General features: G+C 47.0%; 1 protein-coding gene across 7 annotated transcripts in view; it reads left to right on the plus strand.

The window, feature by feature from the left end:
* The window catches only part of ADAM22 (ADAM metallopeptidase domain 22), a 278,694-nt gene extending 266,169 nt beyond the window's left edge, over nt 1–12,525 (plus strand). For 3 of the 7 annotated variants that reach the window (XM_088478609.1, XM_088478614.1, XM_088478612.1), the window contains 2 exons: nt 1,620–1,807; nt 10,402–12,525. In XM_088478609.1, coding sequence (XP_088334735.1) covers nt 1,620–1,776 — 157 coding nt within the window. In that variant the 3' untranslated portion in view covers nt 1,777–1,807; nt 10,402–12,525. Of the gene's footprint in view, nt 1–1,619; nt 1,822–10,401 lie in introns of all 7 variants that reach the window. The other 4 variants (XM_088478611.1, XM_088478615.1, XM_088478613.1 and 1 more) reach the window with 2 other exon arrangements.
* The last annotated feature ends 9,868 nt before the right edge of the window (nt 12,526–22,393 follow it).

Genomic DNA, 22,393 nt, shown 5'->3' on the forward strand with positions numbered 1-22,393 from the left:
GTTCCAAGATCACCATTGTAATAAATAAGCCCTTTGTGCCTCGTGCATGATGTCTCTAGTTCCCAGCTAATTGATAGGCTGCATTCTCGGTATTGACCCAGGTCTTACATTGTTTAAGCAACAGGCTGTATGGATGTAATGTTGCATTATGTGCACGTTCTCACATCAAACTAAAATGCATATTTGCTTTGATGGCAGCCTCAGAAGCATGTATGAAATGCGTGGAGTGCATTCTGGTTTCATTTCTACACCTGCACGCTTCATTTCTTAGTAGCAGTCAAGTGTTTTACTAATTTAATATAACGGCAACAGATGAGGTTGACATTACGCATATTAAAGATTGCATGCAGAAATGCTTTCACAGGAAATCATTCATGGAATTGCTAAAGCTGCACTCACTAAATGCTGAAAAAAAACGACATCCCCTGGAGTGCAGTAAACTTTCTTTTTTTTTATTGCAGATGTAATAATTGCAACAGAACAAATCTGTGTTTTCTGTATTGTAAAAGAGGCGAGCATGTTATGCATTGTAATCATTCTAATCTGATATAGCAGCAGAAAGCTTACATATCAATTAGATATTGCTTCTCTTTCACACACTGAGGCAGCCATGTGTATTCACACACTGAGGCAGCCATTTCTATTCACACACTGAGGCAGCCCTGTGTATTCACACACTGAGGCAGTCATGTCTAGTCACACACTGAGGCAGTCATGTCTAGTCACACACTGAGGCAGCCATGTCTAGTCACACACTGAGGCAGCCATGTGTATTCACACACTGAGGCAGCCATGTCTATTCACACACTGAGGCAGTCATGTCTAGTCACACACTGAGGCAGCCATGTCTAGTCACACACTGAGGCAGCCATGTCTAGTCACACACTGAGGCAGCCATGTCTAGTCACACACTGAGGCAGCCATGTGTATTCACACACTGAGGCAGCCATGTCTATTCACACACTGAGGCAGCCATGTGTATTCATTCACACACTGTCGAGGCAGCCATGTCTATTCACACACTGTCGCAGCCATGTGTATTCACACAATGAGGCAGCCATGTCTATTCGCACACTGAGGCAGCCATGTTTATTCGCGCTCTGAGGCAGCCATGTTTATTCACACACTGAGGCAGCCAGGTCTATTTGTACACTAAGGCAGCTATTTCTATTTGTACGTTGGCTGAAGCTATATTCAGGCTAACTATTAAGAAGCAACTAGTAACAGGACAGACAGATATAGAAGGTCTCTGGTTCCTAGTGAATGGACAGGATACATTCTCATAAATATTGGCTTAGCCCACTGGATGGCTGTCTCCTTACTGTGTAGAATCCATTTAACATGCAGTAAACCTCCTCAGCTGTTGGGGGTGCTGTTTTCCTGATAGCTATCAGAGTTGATTTGTTTTCATTGGGTGAGCAATAGCACACCATCCTACATAGTGCACTTGAAAAATGTGATGTAATCCATAGCAACCAATCAAAGGTTTCCAGTTTTTGACTACAAAAATGTCAGCTAGAATATAATTGTTTACTATAGATTACAGCATCTTTTTCAGTACACAAATTTCGTTTAAATGTCCCCCATTGTTGTTTACCTCTTTGTGTTTATTCTACCAGGACACTGTCACCTGCCAAGTCTCCATCGTCATCTACGGGATCCATTGCCTCGAGCAGGAAATACCCATACCCTATGCCGCCACTTCCAGATGAAGAGAAGAAACCCAGCAGGCAGAGCGCACGGGTACGGAACACAGACTGTCAGAGGCCCCTGTGAGGCACTGGGTCTAGTCCTGCAATATTCAGGGGTCAGCAGAGAAAGGTTTTATGTTCATCTTTTTACTAGTTGTTCTGTACCAGTCACCCATCTAACCAGTTAAAGGGATTGATGGTGGTGTGTTGGACAGTGGATCATCCATCAACATGAATACTGCACAAAAGGGTTATTTGCAGACAGCAGTGCTGAATATTTAATGCTGTGTGTATGCCTTGTAAACACATAGGTACATACCCACACAGGACCGTAACTATGGGTGTGCGACTGCTGTGCTCGCTTCCAGGTGCCGGCTAGCCCCACCTCCTGTGCTCAACGTCATGCGTAAAGGGGGCAGCACAGTGCCCATTCAAGCCCTGTTTACAGCGCTGTACCCTGGCAGATACATACATAGGCACATACCCATATAGGTACATACATAGGTATATATCCACACCGATATATATACATAGGCACATACCCACTTTCCGCTATTAGGAATGCCTCATGAAAAGCTTTAGCTCACCATATGTTGTAATAACAGCCACAGGTTAGGCTAGTTCAAGTCTCATTTATGTCATAATGAAAAGCTAAGGATACATTGGGCTGTGTTTGTTCCATGTGTAACATTTGTACATTTCAATTACAGTATTTTATTACACTATAAAAGTGTTTTCCCATAAAAATTGCACCTGGTTGGTACAGACTGTATACCAAATATAGGCCTAGGCCCATTTTTCTGCCACCTCCCAGGATGTGTAAAACTAATTTCTTCTTCAGGGTCCATAGGCTCCACAGGGAGACCTTGAGGTATAGCTTGATCTGGATCCACGGGCACCACGCAGTTAAAAGCTTTAGCTCCCAGGATGCACTGGGGCCATCCTCTTCTATACCCCGCCCCCGAGCCACAGGCACCTCAGTTCTAGGTGGTGCCCGGCCGGAGTCGGGTCACCGTTTTGCGCAGAGGGGCTGGTTAGCAGCCCCAAAAGCTGATTTACTTTATTTGAGTTTTTAGATTATATTCTTTTCACTCTCCAGAGCGGAGAGCGGCAGACTGTCCGTTGGATATCCGCGATGCCGCTCCGTCACCCCACTGGCGCCGCGACGCCAGTGCAGATCTGGGGATCTGGATCCTGTATACCTCTCCTCTGGGGTCAGTGTATACAGCACTATAGCCGTCTCAGACACTGAATCTGGGTGGTTGATTGTAGTGCCAAGGTGCAGTAAATAATTCCTTCTGCATTGTATGTGACTTATGCTAGCGCTGACTGTCTGTGTCTTTTTTCCGATTCTGTTAGTTTATACCTATTTCTTTCCTTTTCCTACAGCCCTGACAGGTGTGTGTAGGGAGGTTTCTTTGATCTCACATATATAAACTCAAGTATTTGTGAGGTCTGTCACATACGTTTGTATGCTGTACGGTGCCATATTGTTGGACCAGTCTTTGCATACTTGTACCCAGTTTGGCACTACCTGATTTCCCATATATTTATATATACTTATATTTGCAGACATGTCTGACAAGGAAGTTGAGCACTCTGCTGCACCCATTCTGCTCTACTGCAGTCGCTGCGTTGCAGGGGTTGGAAAAGAGGATTTTTCTTAGGAAGGGCTATGTGTTAGGTGCTATCAGTTACCTGGTCCCTCAAACCCCCCAACAATGGGACCCTCCTTGGCCGTTTTTTTCTCAGGTGCTGGCATGCATTGCGGATCGCCTGGCTGTCCCTGCCATTTTGCCCCATATGGGATTACCCCAACCAGCCATCCTCCCCTCTCAGGGTATCCCGCAATTATTGCAGTCTACTCCTGGGCCTCAGACTGTTAGGGGTTACCGCTCTATAGGCAATCTCCACCGGTACCACAACAGTCTGTCATTCTCTTCCAGGGACTTCCGCAAGCTGTACAACCACAAGAGGTGGATGTGTTATCTAGTTCGTTTCAGAGTCTGGCAGCTTCGTCTACGGCTTTTCAGACCATGTTGCAGAGTGAAAAACCTCAGAAGGCATCTAAACGCCCTGTTATGTCATCCCAGTCTACGCAACTATCAGACACGGACGTGTCATCAGATGATAGGGAAGTGCCTGAGGGGTCTAATTCGGATTCCCCTGTCCGGGAGGGGGAGCTTAAATCAACTACTAATGTTCCAGCGTTGGTAAGGGCGGTTCAATCCATACTTGATATAGAGGATGACGTCCTGCCCCTAAATCCAAACACCCTGATTTTAAACAGGCAAAAGTGACTTCGGCAGTTTTTCCTCTTGCTGACCAGCTGACAGACCACATGGCGGAGGCCTGGCAGTCGCCTAGTAAGAGGTATCAACCGCAAAAGCGTTTGGCCTCAAGTTATCCGTTCCCTGCAGGTCATTGCAAAAAGTGGGCATCACCACCTGCAGTAAATTCTCATGTTACTCGCCTAATCAGGAGCGCTATACTGCCTATTCCTTCCATTTCTTCCCTGAAGGATTCTACAGACAGGAAGGCGGAGACGTGCCTGAAATCAATTTATTCTCTTTCAGGAGATGTGGCCCGTCCGTCCATGGCTATCTCGTGGGTGGCCAAGGCCATTGAGAGCTGGGCAAATGTGCTGGAAGACACCTTCCCCGAGGAGGCCCCTGAGGCTCAAAGATCTTTAGTGGTTACGCTCCTGGAGGGCGGATGCTGATTCCAAAAGGGACTGGAGGACTTGCCCTTCAATGGGGAAATTTTGTTTGGCCCTGACCTGGACAAAATTGTGGAGACTCTGGCGAAATCTGCCTTCCGCATCTACGCCTTTAAAGGCTAGAACCTCTTCCTTTTGTTCTCAAGGAAAACCCAAAGGACAGTCTTTCCCTAGACAATCAGCGGCCAAGTCGACATCTAAGCCTAAGAAACAGTCCCGGAGCGCCAGACGCCCTACTTCCAAGCCGGAGGATAAACCCTCAGCCTGATGAGATGGACCTCCCTCTGGGGGATCCCAGGGTGGGAGGCAGACTTCCTCAGTTCGCCCAGTACTGGTGTCTTCTGCACGAGCCCTCCTCTGGACGAGACCAAGGCTTTGCAGATTCAGGAGTCCTTGCTGAAAGCAGGGGTAATTGTTCCAGTTCCGCTGCTTCAGCGCGGGACTGGTTACTACTCTACTCTGTTTCTGGTTCAAAAACCCAATGGGTCTCATCGGCCTATCCTCAACCTAAAGTCTCTGAACAAGTTCATCAGAGTGCCCAGATTCAGGATGGAAACTTTGCGATCCATCATTCACTGGACATTCAGGATGTATACCTATATGTCCCCATAGCGCCTTCCCACCAGCGGTATCTGCGGTTTGCTAGACTGCAACAACTCTTCCAGTTTCGCGCGCTGCCCTTTGGCCTCTCCACGGCTTCAAGGGTATTTACCAAAATTATGGCTGTCATGGCAGCCCACCTACGGAGTCAGGGTATACGACTCCTCCCGTATCTCGACGGCCTCCTCTTGCTGGCGAGCTCTCAGGAGGTACTTCAACAGCATCTACACCTGACAATCGCTTGTTTGCAAGCGCATGGGTGGCTGAAAAATTGGAAAAAGTCCTCCCTAATTCCCTCACAGAGAATGGTTCATTTGGGAGCCTTTATGGATTCTCATCAGCAGATGATCTTTTTCACTCCAGAAAAGATCTCCTCTCTACAACTGCGGGTGTGCAGTTGCCTGAGAAGCCGCCAGGTGTTGGTTCACTGGGCGATGCGGGTTCTAGGATCCACATTCGACATGGTGGAATATGCCCAGTTCCATTCCAGGCCCCTGCAGGGCTAATACTATCCTAGTGGAACGGGTTACCTCACCGGATCAGTACTCATACGCTGGTGCTGTGATCCGGAGGTGCGCCAGTCTCTGTCTTGGTGGCTGCAAACAACTCATCTCACCAAGGGTCGCCCCTTTTGGATCCCGGACAGGGTACTTCTGACAACGAATGCTTGTCTCCGAGGTTGGGGCACAGTAACAGGCCCGCAATCATTTCAGGGCCGTTTGACAGCGGACGAGGCAATCCTTCCAATGAACATATTGGAACTTCGGGATGTGTACAGAGCCCTCGTGATGACAGGACATATTCTTCACGGAAAAGCCGTGCAAGTTCAGTCAGAGAACGCCACCACGGAGGCCTACATCAACCATCAAGGAGGCACTCTTAAGTCGGGCTGCAATGACAGAAGTGTCACGCATCCTAACTTGGGCTGGGTTCACCTTCCGGCCATTTCAGCAGTGTTCATTCCGGGAGTCCTCAATTGGGAAGCGGACTTCCTCAGCCATCACAACGTGCATCCAGGGGAATGGTCTCTTTCCCAAGAGGCGTTTCAACTCCTTGTAGACAAATGGGGTCTTCCAGAGGTGGACCTCATGGCCTCCCCATCACAATTGAAAGTTGCCAGTGTACGGATCCAGAACAAGAGATGCCGACGCAAGTTTGGTGGACGCTCTGTCAGTGAAGTGGACCTTCCAGTTTGCGTACCTGTTTCCTCCAATATCCCTGCTTTCTCGAGTTCTTCGGAAGTTCAAGCAGGACGGCAGCATGATCCTGCTGGTGGGTCCAACTTAGCCCAGATGTCATTGGTAGTCAGATCTGCGGAGTCTCTCCATCGACACTCCGTTCCTGCTGCCTCAACTCCCGGCCCTGTTGTCTCAGGGTCCTTGCCTTTACCCGGACTTGGGTCGTCTGTCTTTGACGGCGTGGCTCTTGAGACATCCATCTTAAGGTCCAAAGGATTCTCTAGTTCGGTCATCAGCACATTGCTTCGGGCACGCAAGCCTGCCTCAGCCAGGATCTACCACAGAGTGTGGCATATTTATTTTCGGTAGTGTTGCACAAAACATTACGACCCTCAAGTGTTCGTATTTCTAAAATATTGGCATTCCTTCAATCTGGTTTGGACCTTGGCCTACGCCTGGCCTCGTTGAAAGTGCATGTCTCTGCACTGTCTGTGTGGTTCCAGTGAAGGATAGTCCGCTTCCGGATATCCAAACTTTTTTCCAGGGTCCCCCCAGTGGCGCCTTGGGATTTGGCGGTTGTTCTTCAGGCCCTCCAGGGTCCTCCATTTGAACCACTAGATTCGGTGGGGCTCAAATGGTTGACAGCTTTTTCTCCTTTCGATTGCTTCAGCCAGGAGGGTATCAGAATTGGGGGCGCTCTCCTGTCGTCCTCCCTTTCTGATATTTCACCAGGACAGGGCTGTGCTTCGCACTCGCCATGGGTTCCTTCCTACAGTGGTTTCTAATTTCCACATTACTCTGGAAATTATTGTACCGGCCTTTCAGGCACCAAGCCTCTCGGCTGGTGAGGCCTCATTGGATGTGGTCCGTGCTCTCAGGATTTATGTGGACCGGACCTTATTTGTGCTCTTTGGATTTCATAAGAAAGGATGGCCAGCCAACAAACAAACTTTGGCTAGATGGCTTCGTATGACTATCTCAGAGGCTTACACACAGGCAGGCCTGCCTGTTTCGGCTTCTGTTACTGCTCATTCAGTCTGTGGGCCTCTCGTGGGCAGCTTGCCTCGGCTGTTCAGCTGTGTAAGGCGGCCACGTGGACATCCATCCAGACCTTTCTGAGGTTCTATGCATTTGACACCTTAACCTCTCAGGATGCTTCCTTTGGGCGCCGGATTCTCCTCTCAGCGCAGGAGTGTCCCCACCCTTAAAAGGACTGCTTTGGGACATCACCAAGGTCTCCCTGTGGAGCCTATGGACCCTGAAGAAGAAAATAAGAGATATGGTAAGAACTTACCTTTTGTTATCTCTCTTTCTTCGAAGTCCATAGGGTCCACAGGGCACCCACCCTGTCGCACCTGGTTTCTTGTGGGCTCTAGTACTGGTCACCGGTTTTCCATCTCCCTTTCTGTGAGTATGATTCTCGTGTGTTCCAGTCTTCCTTCTCTCTCTCTCTCTCTCTATTTTTCCTCCTTCGGCCTTGGCTACTTACCAACTGAGGTGCCTGTGGCTCGGGGGCGGGGTATAGAGGAGTATGGACCCAGTGCATCCTGGGAGCTAAAGCTTTTAACTGCGTGGTGCCCATGGATCCAGATCAAGCTATACCCCAAGGTATCCCAGTGGACCCTATGGACTTCGAAGAAAGAGAGATAACAAAGGTAAGTTCTATCCATATCTCTAATTTTTTTAAAAACAGGGATAAACAGACTCCACGCCCCTCCCCTCCCAGTATAACAGAGCAGGAGCAACAATATTTTGCACCCATTCAATCACGTCCAGTTTGAAATTTTCCACCCAGTTTCCTGTTTGCACGGTTTAGAGTAAGTGCATGATATTACATACGGTATTTAAGCTGGCCACACACATGGCGATCTGCCCACGATCAGCCGATGTGTACGATTTCCCTTGAAACTCTCCCTGGCAGCTCAGCACACGATCTGCACACAATTTGGTGTCCAATTTTCAAACGATCTCTCCTGCATCCAGACTTTCACAGTGCATCGTGTCCTAGGATTTGCCCATATTTTACACGATCTGTCGTTCCAATGTGTCGGAATCGGCCAGATCAGGTAAAATATCGCTATGTGTGTGGCCAGCATTACTCTTCTGGGACACGTTTCAGTGGCTTTGTAAAGGAAATCTAAATGACATTAAATAATATGAGCTATATTTATTCACAATAATTTGGGGCATATTTATTATCGGGTTTTAGACTGTTTGCGGTGATAAGAAATGTTACACCTGGATGTATTAAGAGACACATCCAAGGACAGGTGCTGTGATAGGAGCCCGTCCTGCCATGTGTAAAGTAAAGTGATTGCTGGTTAGCTACTGCGGCCGAGCTACGGAATGCTTAGCATTCTGGAGCTTGGTAAATCTCACCATATAGCAGCCCCCATAGAAATATGTGAGGACTGCTATTGCGATTGGAAACGGGGGAACTGTAGCAGATTATAATGTAATACATCCAGGGGATGCTTACATACTGCAGGTTTCCTGCAAAAATTTTCCAGATATGCCCCTCTATCACCATCAGCTTTATGCATTGGATATCTATGGAATGGGCCAATACGGTTCCAATGCTTTAACTTACATTAGTACTGTGTCGGGGTACTGTGCTCCACATCACGCTGCTGACAAACTCATTGCCGACATTAGGACTGTCTGATTTCTAACTACATCCTTCATGCGGCAGTTCTGTCACAGCCAACAAGAAAAAGTAACTCTGACCGGGGGGAGATGGACTAAGCCGTTGAGAGAGATGAAGTACCAACCAATCAACTCCTAACTGTCAATTTTTCAAACTGCAAAATGACAATTAGGAGCCGGTTGGTTGGTTTTGATTGGTTGTTTTTTTTTATCACTCACCAAGGCTTATAATGCATCGATGATATAAAAGGCTTTAGTAAAAAAAAAAATACTGAAGGAAGCCAAAAGGTTAAATAAATGTATTATTTAGTTAAAGTTGCAGGAGGCAATGCACAAACTAATAAGATAAAGTTGTTTGGAAAACCCATTTAATATTTGGTATTGGTACTAATTGATGACTGAAACGTTATTTGCCTCTGTGCACCCATTATGGCAACAGGAAGCAGGAAGTCCCCAGGTATGAGAGGCGATGCTTTAGAATATGGCACCTTTTGTGGAACAATGACTAAGGGTCATATTCAATTTGGAGCGAAAAATCCGTTGCCGGACTTTTCGCCGTCATCAGAGGTTTTGCCAGTGATAAAGTATCACGCCGGTCCCCGCTATTCCCCGTATTCAATTTCGCCGAAAACGGGACCCGGCGAAAAGGAAATCGGCGAAAAGTTCTGTCATTTTTGGGGAAATCAGCCAGACACCTCCCAAAAGATGCTCTGACATGGGGGTTCACCATGGGTACCCCCGAATAGCCCTGCTAAAGGTATGTGGGGACTTTAAACGATCTCAATAGGTGCTAAATACCGTCTTTGGTAAAGTGGTGAAGAATAGCATTTAGAATTTTTTTTCTGAAAAAAATAAGCAGTCCCATCAAATTTGGGGTACATGAAAAAGGGTACTAGCATATTTCAAAGTGGCTAATGTGAAGTTTTAAAAATCATGTAATATCCACTTGCCGCAAACACCTGCAATAAAAAAAAACACCTGCCGCATACTTGGGGACCCCCCTGAGTCTATTTCTCTAGTTTAGAAGTTTGTCCCCCAATTTATTTTTCGCCCCAAAAATTAAAGTACCTTTTTGGGGTGTTCTGTGGTCCTTTTAAAAAAAAAAATTGACACAGAATTACTTTGGGGGACTGTCCAAGGGGTGTGGAGTGGTTTTTGGAAGTCTGCACCCCAAAACCCCAAGTCTGCACTTGTTCTTGCCACCTACTCATTGGTGATACTTCGCTGGGTTCGAACCCTTGACTTTCCGCTCCGGCAAAAAGTCGGGGAAATTGAATACGGGGATAAGTGAAAAATGTGAAAATGACGATAACGGCTTTTTCGCTCCAAATTGAATACGGCCCTAAATATCCAAGTGGTAATGAGTGCAGCTCAAGTCTGCAGGACATACTGAATATTATGATGCTACAGACCCTGGAGGTAGAAATGAGGAAGGGTTATGAGGCGCACTTAGCACTGACCTGTTTCCAAAGCCCGATCTCTGAAACACTGTGGCAGCGATAATCCTATTTTCCTCTCCCTACTCTCAATGAATTATTATTATTATTTTGTTGTTGTTTTTTTACAGCTGTGGGAAACGTCTATCTAGAGGAGCCGAAATTTTCATCATAAGAAAAAAGTAGCGGCTTGGGAACAGTTATCCTGCCTTCAGGCCTCATCTGGTCTGCGCTCGTTCATCAATGGAGACTGAAGGACAATGGACCCACTGTTGTTTACAGAGACTTTTGCCTTCGAGAAGAGGCTCTCACTACCAATTACATTTGTCCCATTCCCAGGATCAAGGACGAGTCTGAATATTAATGCTAGAACAAAAAAAAAAAAAGCAACAAAAGTGTACTCGGATGAGGGAGACGTTTCATGCATGACAAATATGATTTTTGATGCCAGGTATAAATTCACACTTACTCTGTAGACCAGATGTCTAAATTTATTACAACATTAGCCAGCCATTGTATAGCAGAAAGCCAACCAAGCCATGTTCGTACAGTTGCACGACGCCCCCCTGTGGTCAGTTCTGTTCTATGCATGCACATATTAAATTTCCCACTTGCTATAGACACATCGTACTCTTACTAAGCATGGAACCATAGATGATGATGATGCTTTTTTTTGTTTTCATTTAATTTTGAAAAGCCAGATTTTTTCGAAGATATAATTTTGCCGAAATTAGAACACTTTAAAAAAAATACACCACGTTTTGTACATATGTACATTTTAAATTGTAAAAAAAAAAATATAATACCTATAGTACGTTATTTTGCTAAATGCATAATGAGATGTGAGCACACTTTTACACCAGAATAGTCTTGAAAAAAAATGTAAGACAATTAAATTTCTACATAGAGCACTGATGGAGGATGGGTTTAAGCAACCCATGGCTCTGCCGGCTGTTGTGGAACTGGCCGCGGCCTGCTGGGTCTACTAGTTCCCCAGCAGCCGGAGAGTACCTGCCACTGATGTAGTACGTATAGACAAGACAGAGAGGAAATATGTAGATTTTGAACTGTAGATAAAAATAGAGATTTCATATGTAAGTGAAGAAACTGGCATAACTAACTTGAAAGTTTGTGCCGTATATATTTTGCAGGGAAAAAAAAAATATTCACAGAGATGGGATAGTAAATTATAAACTCATAAAATGTATCTATGATTCTGCAAGATTTAATCTCTTAGCGGAATGCGTGGGGAGGTATGACCTTTACTTGGGAGGAGACAATGGTTTTTTAGGTTTATCAAATTTTTTGTGGCATGTGACATTCAGAAGGTTAAATAATGACAGTAGGGATTATGAAAATGCAAGGCCCTAGGCCGACATCAATTTACAAAACAGAATGATACATTGCGGATTCTGATTCAGTCCAATATTGACCCTCTAACGGTAAAGATACAAATTGAATGTCCAAAGTCCGACATCCCTACTATAACCAGTGCTGTGCCTTTCTGATGCATCTATTGAAATAGGCAGAAGATTGTCTTCGACAATATAGGGCTTATTTAATAAAATGGTGCACTTTTAATACGTGTGCTGTAGCCCATGGCAACCAATCGGGTGTTTGCGTTCATTAGCCTGACTACACTGGACTTATGTAAGCAGGCATCTGATTGGTTGTTATGCAGCAGCACAACATTACACTTTTCACCATGTTATTAAAAACAAAGGATCACCTTTTTTGTAGAGCCCTCCCCTACCCTGCAACTCCAGCCATCTCCAGTAAGCCGGCTGTACCTAGTCCTCAGCCGGCCCCCACCACAGCGCCATCCTGCCAGTCTCATTGGCTCTGAACAAAGCACAGCCAAAAAACTATTTGTGCATCACAGACCAACTGATGGGTTTTGTTTTCTAAAATGCGCTGGGGAAATGACAGCTGTGATCCGCTTGGTTGCTACGGATTATACAGCTCACTGGTACACATTGCACCATGTTATTAAATAGGAAGCAATGGGTATGTTTTTTGTATGATGGGGAACTGTTTCTGCATTGCTAAAGAAGTCCAGCATTAACTCTTTATAAGGCAGACAAAGTGGAATGTAACAATTTTTTGTAATGCTTTACCTAGTCTCAGTGGTGTCGTAGCTTTTTAGCGTGCAAGTGTTTGTGTATGCCTTATCGTGGTCGGTTTTAGAAATTTGCGAATATTCTGTAACTGGTGAAGTTCTAGATTTTACCAAAATAAATATGGACTTTTATGCATTCTGTACAGTTTAACAACACAAAGTAATACGAGACACTGTATTGTACTGCAAAATGGTTTACATTATAGACCCACAATGTGTATCCAGAGGAATTCTTTTACATTTTATATAGCACCAAATTTTACTTCCAGGATTTAAGACTACTGTACATTAAATATACAGCAGAGCTGTGACACTTGTGGAGTATATTGTATTAATAATAAATGTCATCTACAGGATACCAGAATTTAGGAATGCATGAGGTGATGTGCTGCACCCCTTCACCCCTGCCAAGGAAAATATATTGTTTTTGTGCATTTAAGGAACTTTTTATTTCCATTGTCTCAGCCTAATGATGTTTTATAAACACACACAATGGAAGCAGCCATTTTGTGATCATGAGAGTATTGCCTGCTCATTCACTAGGTTTTAGAGGTATCCATGGTTGAACAGAGGTGATTAAATGAAATTGACTGAGGTTCTAATTAGGTCACCTGTGGTAAAGCATGGATATCCTTGAAACCTGCATACAATAGACACGGGACGATCTGTTCAGCGATCGCCCCGTGTGTACTGATCGCTGAACGATCTCCCTTGAAATTCCCGCTGTGTTGGTTGAATATCATTCATCCACACACCAACAATATCACCCACGAGCAAAAAAACATTCCCTCATGAAGGCACTGATAAATATCGTTCTGGTTGGCCTGCATGCATGGGAACGCGCATCGTTGGTCGATCGTTGGCAGCATAAAAGTGAACGATATGAATGATTTAACAATGAACGTTATCGTTCATGAAAGTTGTAACGTGTGTATTCAGCATTAGAGGGCCTTGAGGATAGAGGGCCTAATTCAGACCTGCTCGCAAGCGGGTCGATGTTGGGCCAGTGCGCATGCGCACGACCGACCTGGCTCAGTCGTGCTCATGCGCGAGACCCGGATAGCGACGGGCAAGCCGTCGCTTTGGGTCTCGCTACAAAGGGGGCGTGCTGTCGATGGTGAGTGACAGCATGCCCCCTTTGGTGGGCGTGGCTGGCCAGACGGAGGCGTTCCCATGGGGACGCTTACCGTCTGGGGCCGGCCCCACTGACATCACAAGTGATGTCAGCGGGACTGCTTTCGGCTCTGATAGAGCCAAAAGCACTCCAGGGCTTGCGGCAGACGAGACCCAACCACAAGGGTCTCGTTGCAAGCCCGATGGTCGCGATGGTCTCGACCATTGCGACCATCTTTTTGGCCGCTCGCTATAGCTGTGGGTGGTCACCCACAGCTATGAGAGTGGCCAGGAGGCCGCTCTAAAAAAGAGAAGTCTGGCCCTGATTCAGAGCGAGCGCTCTGTCAGAGCGTCCGGCTCTGAATCAGGGCCAGAGTTTGGGAACCTCTGCACTAGGATGTTGTTAGAGCACGACAATGATTTGGATGCATTCTCCTGAACACTAGTTCACCCAACAAAATGGCTTCCTAAATAATGTGCAAGTGGTGGGAGCGCTTCCATTTCCTTTCTGAAAACTGTGGTTGTCCGGTTACCAGAGATACAAGAAATTGTTACAATGTGGTATTAAATGGCTGCTCCAGGCAACCCTTGGTGCAATGGCAGTGCCAGCATGATGATCAGATATAAACATGACTAAATAGTAACATAACGGACAACTGTGTTCCACAGGCTTATCTTCATGGATCACAAAATTCTCTTCATAGGTCACAGAGTTCTCCGCATAGATCACGGATTGTTTGCTTTTTTCTTCCATATATCACAAAGTTCTCTTTATATATCACAGTTCCCTTCATAAATCACATCATCTTTCGTTCATAGATCATAGCCTTCCATCCGTAGAATAGAGGGTTTTAATTACTGATCACACGGTTCCATAGATCACATGGTTCTATTGAGAGATCAGAAAGGTTTATTTATTTATTATTTATTAACAGTTTCTTATATAGCGCAGCATATTCCGTTGCACTTTACAATTGGAACATTAACCGAACAAAACTGGGTAATAACAAACAGATATATAGGTAGGAAGGCCCTGCTCGCAACCTTACAATCTATAGGTTAAGGTTAATAGATCAGAGTTCTATTCATATCACAGCTTATTTATTTATACATCACAATAGTCTATTCATAGGTCACAGAGTTTTGTTCCTAGATCACCAGGGTCTATTGGTAGGTTCTATTCATACATCACAGAGTTCCATTGACATAACACAGGCTTCCATTCACATGTTTATATTCATAGGTCACAGTCTTCTATTCATGATTCCCAAGGTTCTATTCATAGGTCATAGACTTCTATCCAGAGATTTCTTCTTAAAGGTCCATAGGCTCCACAGGGAGACCTTGGGGTGTAAGTTGGATCTGGATCCCGGGCACCCAGCAGTTAAAGCGTTTGCAGCCAGGATGCACTGGTCCCTCCTCCCTATACCCCGCCCCCAAGCCAGAGGCACCTCAGTTATAGTTGGTGTTGGGTCACTGTTAATGCAGGGGGGTTGTTTAGTTTTCATTTGGTAGTTTTTTGTTTTGTTTTTTTCTATCTTCAGAGCGCGCAGCATCAGACTGTCCATAGGGTCTGTGCTGCCGCTCCGTCAGCCTGCCGGTGCCGCGACGCCAGTACCGATCTGGGAATCTCAGCGGGACCCCTGGGTCTGTGCTAGCCGGGCCCTGCGGGACATCCCGGACTGCGGCCGGACGTACGGGGACAGGTAAGAGCGGGTCACCGCTTGCGGTGATTAGCATAGTAAGCAGTCCTACCTCCGGTCTCAGGGGACAGACCGGAGGTGCTGGCTGTGGAAGCAGGCACACAATACCCTGCACTCCACTAGACCACCAGGGACTTGTAGTTGGTGAGGGAGCCAGCGTCCCGGGGGTTAATGGCTAGCCAGGGGAAGCAGCCTTTCCTGTTTAGCGGCTCCTCAGCTCAGCGCACCTTTCCCCTGCGGTCTGTCCTTGCTGAGCTGTTTCCTCCTGTAGTCACGCCCCCTCTGAGGTCTCCGCCGGCTATTTTCTTGAATGGTGAACTCGCAGATCTCTCAGGCCAGCGTGTGGTTCAGTCCCCCTGTATACCTCTCCCTTGGGTTGGTGAATGCAGCACTATAGCCTTCCCAGACACTGAATCTGGGCAGTTGATTGTAGTGCCATGTTGCAGTACTTTCTGCATTGTATGTGACTTATGCTAGCACTGCCTGTCTGTGTTTTTGTTTCCTAACTGTCAGCATATATCTATACCTTTAATCTAATACTACCCTAATACAGGTGTAGCTAAGGTGGTTCTTTCAACTCACATATATAAAAGATAATATTTGTGAGGTCTGACACATACTGTTGTGTGCTGCACTGTGCCATATTTAGGCAAAGGGCTCCTGCAGCTTACCAAAGTGTGAGAGGACCAGTGTGTCGCATACTTAGGCAGTCGGCTCCTGCAGCTTATCCAAGCATCAGTCAGGACCAGTATCTTTTTCTCGGACTATTACCTTAACACACAGGTATATTCGGGGGTTTTCCTGTGTCTCATATTTATAGAACTAAGTATTTGTGAGGTCTTGTCACATTCGTTGCACTGTGCCATATTTGGACTGTGTGCTCCTGCAGCTTACCCAGGCATAAGACAGGACCAGTATATTGTTTCCTACATACACGGTGGTTGTATTATACCACGTGCCATTTAGTGTGCAACTATGTCTAGCTAAGGCAGGAGTATTAACAGGCATCTGCCCCCATACTGCTATCAGGCAAGTTATGGGCTGCAGACTTAAGTGAGGAGGATTTAATACAGCTATATATATATATCTCTCTCTCTCTCTCTCTGTGTGTATATATATATATAATTATATACATACACTGTATATATAAAACCTGGGCTCCTTTGTTCAGGTACTGTCCACTATTACGGACCGCCTAGCGGATCGGCTGTAATTCCCCCGAGGGAGTTATCACAGCAGGGCGTAATGCCCCTTTGGGGTTGTCACATCAGGTCAGGCGATACAGGTACTTCCTGTACCCCCACCATGGGTAGGCGTACTCTCTTAGTACAGAGTCTGATGGCTACATCTAATGCCTTTCAAACCATGTTGCAAGGTGGGACACCTCTACCCAGTAAATCCATTACACGTCATGTGTTATCATCACAGTCCACGCACAGATGCTGATCTCTCTAACCAGGACTCCCCGCCAGAGGATGAGAGTCATTCATAAATTATTATTCCTGCCTTGATGCAAGCTGTCAGATCCATCTTATTAATAGAAGATGATGAGCCAGCCCCTAAATCCAAGCACCCCCTGTTTAAACGACAGAAAGTAGCTTCAGCAGAATTTCCTCTATCGGATCATCTAGCTCAGGCATGTCAAACTCGAGGCCCAAAGAAACATTTTATGTGGCCCAACAGCTCAGGTCCGATCGTGGCAGGGGTGACCGGGCCACATAATATTTGTGTTTAAACTTGGAAAGAAGCCTGTGATCGCTTCAGAGGCCAGCATACCCAGTGGTGGAGTTCTCAGGTGACATCATGACATCACCCGCGATGTGAGCGGCCTACCTTGCTGGATCTAGTTAGATCCTGTCAGCGGCAGGTATCTACGCAGGAGCGGTGGCCAGCGTGGAGAGAGGTACGTACTGCACAGGGGAGGAGTCACAGCATAAGGGGCATTACTGAGGGCACTGCATAAAGGGCTCTAATACAGGGGGCATGGCATAAGGAGCGCTTATACAGGGGGCACTGCGTAATGGGTACAACTACAGTGGCATTGCATAAGGGGCTCTAATACAGGGTGCATTGCATTGGTTTTTTATTACTAATAACCCTTTCAAAATTGCATATAAGACTTTTTTTATTCTTGCGGCCCACACACTCTTAGACCTTGAATATTAGGCCCAGTTGGTATTTTGATTTTGACATGCCTGATCTAGCTGAACTCATGGCTGCAGCCTGGTAAGAGGTTTCATACTGACCTCCTGTTACTCTTTTCCTGTGGCTCATTGTGCAGAATGGAAAAAAAAACCCTGCAGTGAATTCACATGTTGCGTGTTTAACTAAAAGGGCTACGTTGCCTATTCCTACAGTACTTCCTTGAAGGATAGGAAAGTAGAACCTTGCCTGAAATGGATGTACTCTTTTTCAGGGATTGTTGCCCATCCAACCATGGCTATTGCATGGGTGGTTAAAGCTATAGAGAGCAAGGCTGACACACTTGGAAAAGCGACATTAGATGCCAGTCTCCTAACCTCCAGAGTCTCGGCCACGGCTGTGTCTGCCCGTCGTACCCTGTGGCTACGCTAATGGAAAGCTAATGTGGATTCCAAGAAAGGCCTAGAAGGGTTACCCTACAATGGGGAGATCTGGTTGGGCACAGACCTTGACAAGATTGGAACTACTTGTACTAGGCCTAGGAAAGCTGAAAAGGTCAGTCCTTTCCTAGGCAGTCGGCTTCCACAAGAGCTGCCAAACCCAGGACCAAGCGGACCTGGAACACCAGACGCCCTGCTTCAAAGCCAGAGGATAAACCCTAAGCCTGATGGGACTGGCCTCCCTCTGGGATATCCCAGAGTGGGAGGCAGACTTCTTCAGTTCGCCCAGTACTGGTGTCAAAACACCACAGTACTTGGGTAAGAGAAGTGGCTATCAGGGCGGCCCACCCGTATGGTCAGGGTGTCTGACAGTTTCCATATCTGGACGAGCTCCTGCTCCTAGCAGGATCCCCAGGAGTGCTTCACCACCGTCTGTAGTTAATCATTGCTTTCCAGCACAAGCACGGATGGTTGATCAACTGAAAAAAGTCCTCCCTGAATCCCTCACAGAGAATGATTCATCTGGGAGCCCTGCTGGATGCTCAGGATCAGAAAATCTTTCTGACATCAGACAAGATCTCCACACTTCAACTACGAATGCACAGATGTCTCCACAGTCGCCGAGTGTTGATCCCCCTCAGGAATGCGTGTTCTGGGATCCATGGTGTCCGCCTTCAACATGGTGAAATATGCTCACCATCAGATCAAAGCTCAGATGATGGTGCTCTCTCCAGAGGTGTGTCTGTCTCTATCTTGGTGGCTAGAGACATCTCATCTATCCAAGGGTCGCCCCTTTTAGTTCCCGGACTGGGTAAACCTAGCAACGGATGCCAGTCTCCCACCTGGGGTGCAGTGACCGGTCCGCGCTCCTTTCAGGACTGTTGGACATCGGTCGACTCAACCCTGCCAATCAGCATATTGGAACTTCGAGCTGTCTACAGGGTCCTCAACCTGGCCCAGCACATACCTCACGGAAAACCTGTACAGGTTCAGGCCGACATTGCCACAAAAGTGGCTTACATCGACCATCAAGGAGGCACTCGAAGTTGGGCAGCAATGACAGAAGTGCATTCTGACATGAACCGAGGGTCACCTCCCGGTCATCTCTGCAGTGTTCCTTCCAGGAGTTCTCAATTGGAAGCAGACTTCCTCAGCAGTCACAACGTGCATCCCAGGGAATGGTCGCTTCTCCAAGAGGTGTTTCAACTCCTAGTGCACAGATGGGTCCTCTCAGAGGTTTACCTCATGATCTCCTGACACAGTCACAAACTGCTAGTGTACGGGTCCAGAACATGAGATGCCGAGGCAACCTTTGTAGACGCACCAGTGAAGTGGACCTCCCAGTTCTTGTACCTATTCCTTCCAGTCCCCCTTCTTTCTCGAGTTCTTCGGAAGTTCAAACAAGACGGAGGCACTGTCATGCTGGTGACTCCAGCTTGGCCCAGACGTCTTTGGTACTCCAATCTTTAGAGTCTCTCCATTGACACGCCGTTCCTGTTGTCTCAACGTCCGGACCTATTGTCTCAAGGTCCTTCCCTTTACCCGGACCTGGGTCGTCTGTTGACGGCGTGGCTCTTGAGACATCCTTCCTGAAGTCAAAAGGATTCTCTAGCTCTGTAGTCAGCACTATGCTCAGAGCACATAAGCCAGCCTCTGCTCAGATCTACCACAGAGTGTGGCGTACATTTCCAATGGCTTCATACCAGAAGCTACGATCCTCAAGGCTTTAGGATTTCCAGAGTCCTGGCCTTCCTTCAAGCTGGATTGGACCTTGGACTTTGCCTTGCTTCACTGAAGGTGCATGACTCTGCTCTATCCATTTGGTTCCAGTGTAGTCTTGCTCCACTACCAAATGTCCACACCTTCCTCCAGGGTGTCCTCCAGATTCAACCTTCCTTTGTCCCTCCAGTGGCTCCATGGGATTTGACAGTAGTTCTTCGTGCCCTCCATGGGCCTCCATTTGAACCCCTGGATTCTGTAGAACTCAAGTGGTTCACAGCGAAGACTCTTTTTCTTCTGGCTATTGCATCTGCCAGGAGGGTGTCAGAATTGGGGGCGCTCTCCTGTCAGCCCCCCTTTCTTATATTTCACCAGGACAGGGCTATGCTTCACACTCGCCCTGAGTTTCTTCCTAAGGTGGTTTCTCATTTCCAGATAAATCAGGAATTATAGTACTGGCCTTTCAGTGACTAGACGTCTCGGCTGGTGAGGCCTCATTGGATGTGGTCCGTGCTCTCAGGATTTCTGTGGACCATACCAGTTCCCTTCGAAAATCGGACTCCTTGTTTTTGCTCTATGGATTTCACAAAAAGGGATGGCCAGCCAATAAACAAACATTGGCCGGATGACTTCGTATGACTATCTCAGAGGCTTACAGGCAGGCCTGCCTGTTCCGGCTTCTGTTACTGCTCATTCTACTCGGTCTGTGGGCCCATCGTGGGCGGCTCGGCTTTGTAAGGCGGCCACGTGGTCATACATTCAGACCTTTCTAAGGTTCTATTTATTTGATACCTTGGCCTCTCAGGATACTTCCTTTGGGTGCCGGATTCTCTTCTCAGCGCAGGAGCGTCCCCCCACTTAAAAGGACTGCTTTGGGACATCCCCAAGATCTCCCTGTGGAGCCTATGGACCCTGAAGAAGAAAATGAGAGCTATGGTAAGAACTTACCTTTGTTATCTTTCTTTCTTCGAAGTCCATATGGTCCACAGGGCACCCGCCCTGCCGCACCTGGCTTTGTGTGGGCTCTAGTATTGGTCACTGGTTTTCGATCTCCCTTTCTGTGAGTATTATTTTCGTGTGTTCCAGTCTTCCTTCTCTCTTTTTCCTCCTCCGGCCTTGGCTACTGACCAACTGAGGTGCCTGTGGCTCGGGGCGGGGTATAGAGGAGGATGGATCCAGTGCATCCTGGGAGCTAAACTTTTAACTGCGTGGTGCCCGTCGATCCAGATCCAGCTATACCCCAAGGTCTCCCTGTGGACCCTATGGACTTTGAAGAAAGAGATAACAAAGGTAAATTCTTACCATATCTCTCATTTTTTCAAAAACAGGGATTAACAGACTCCATGCCCCCCCCCCCCTCCCCCAGTATAAATGAGCAGGAGCAACAATATTTTGCACTCCTCAATCACGTCCATTTTGATACTTTCACTTTCCAGCCGCTTTCCTGTTTGTGTGGCTTAGAGTAAGTGCATCATATTACATATGGTATTTACTCTTCTGGGACACGTTTCAACAGCTTTGTAAAGGAAATGTAAAAGGACTGCTTTGGGACATCCCAAAGGTCTCCCTGTGGAACCTATGGACCCTGAAGAAAATTAAGAGTTATGGTAAGAGCTTACCTTTGTTAACTCTTTCTTCGAAGCCCATAGGGTCCACAGGGCACCCGTCCTGACGCACCTGGCATCATATGGGCTATATTTCTGGTCACCGGTTTCCCGTCACCTCTGTGAGAGTGTGATTCTTGTGTGTTCCAGTCTTCTTTCTCTTTTATCCTCCTCCGGCCTTTGGCTACTTGCCAACTGAGGTGCCTCTGGATCAGGGGCGGGGTATAGGGAGGATGGGCCAGTGCATCCTGGGAGCAAAACCTTTAACTGCGTGGTGCCCAGGATCCAGATCCCACCTACACCCCAAGGTCTCCCTGTGGACCCTATGAACTTCAAAGAAAGAGAGTTAAAGGTAAGTTCTTATCATAACTCATTTTATGAAGCCGTCAAAAGAGGACAAGTGGAGATGTTGCCCATAGCAACCAATATTATACCTACCATTTATCTAGTACATTCTACTGTATATAACTAGAATCTGATTGATTGCGATAGGCAACTTCTCCACTTGTAATCATTAGAACGTTTGCTAAATCTCCACCAAAGTTTCATATATCACCGAGTTCTATTCACAGGGCTCTATTCAGAGGCAGAACTATGGGAGCCAATGGAGGTGCCTGCAGCCGGGCGCCAGCACTGATAGGACACCTCCTCCATTGCCCACAATATATTCACCCCACTTAGGGCTGTAAATATGTACCTGGAGTGTACCGTGACGGCCTCCCAATACATTACACCTCTTCCCAACCCCTGAGAAGCCACCATAACCATATACTAGTGGAGGGCTCAGTGTCACACCATCAGATGCCGCTTCCATCTAGCCATAGCCTTTCCCCGCTCATTGATGTCGCTGCTCTCAGCAGCTTCTCATGCCAGTGTGACTGATGTCCCCCACTCACTCACAACTCCCCGTCCCACTCCACCTTGGTGGCAGCTCTGGTCGCAGACCTGTGCTGCGGGCCCGAGCATAAGCGCGGCTGCAGATCTTCCAGGAGCTGGATGTCAACTAGGATGTACCAGGCGGAGCTGCGGATAAGAGGGCATGGGAGGCAGGGGCCTGGGGCACCAGCGACTGAGTCTGGGGCCAGATCTTTTGTGGAGTAACTTCCCGGCCTGTCAAGCAGTCGGAAGTAGACTGGGCATTTTGTGATTTGTAGTTCCACCACAGTAGCAGTCTTACGGTATCTTGACTCAAACTCAGTCCTCAAAGCCCCCACATCAGGTGGTTTTCCCCTCTATATGGGGTATCAAGAGGGCTCCCAAGCCCACATCAGATAGCTTTCGCT

The sequence above is a fragment of the Taudactylus pleione genome, unplaced genomic scaffold (genome assembly GCF_031769625.1).
Source record: "Taudactylus pleione unplaced genomic scaffold, aTauple2 ptg000216l, whole genome shotgun sequence".
NCBI lineage: Eukaryota > Metazoa > Chordata > Amphibia > Anura > Myobatrachidae > Taudactylus > Taudactylus pleione.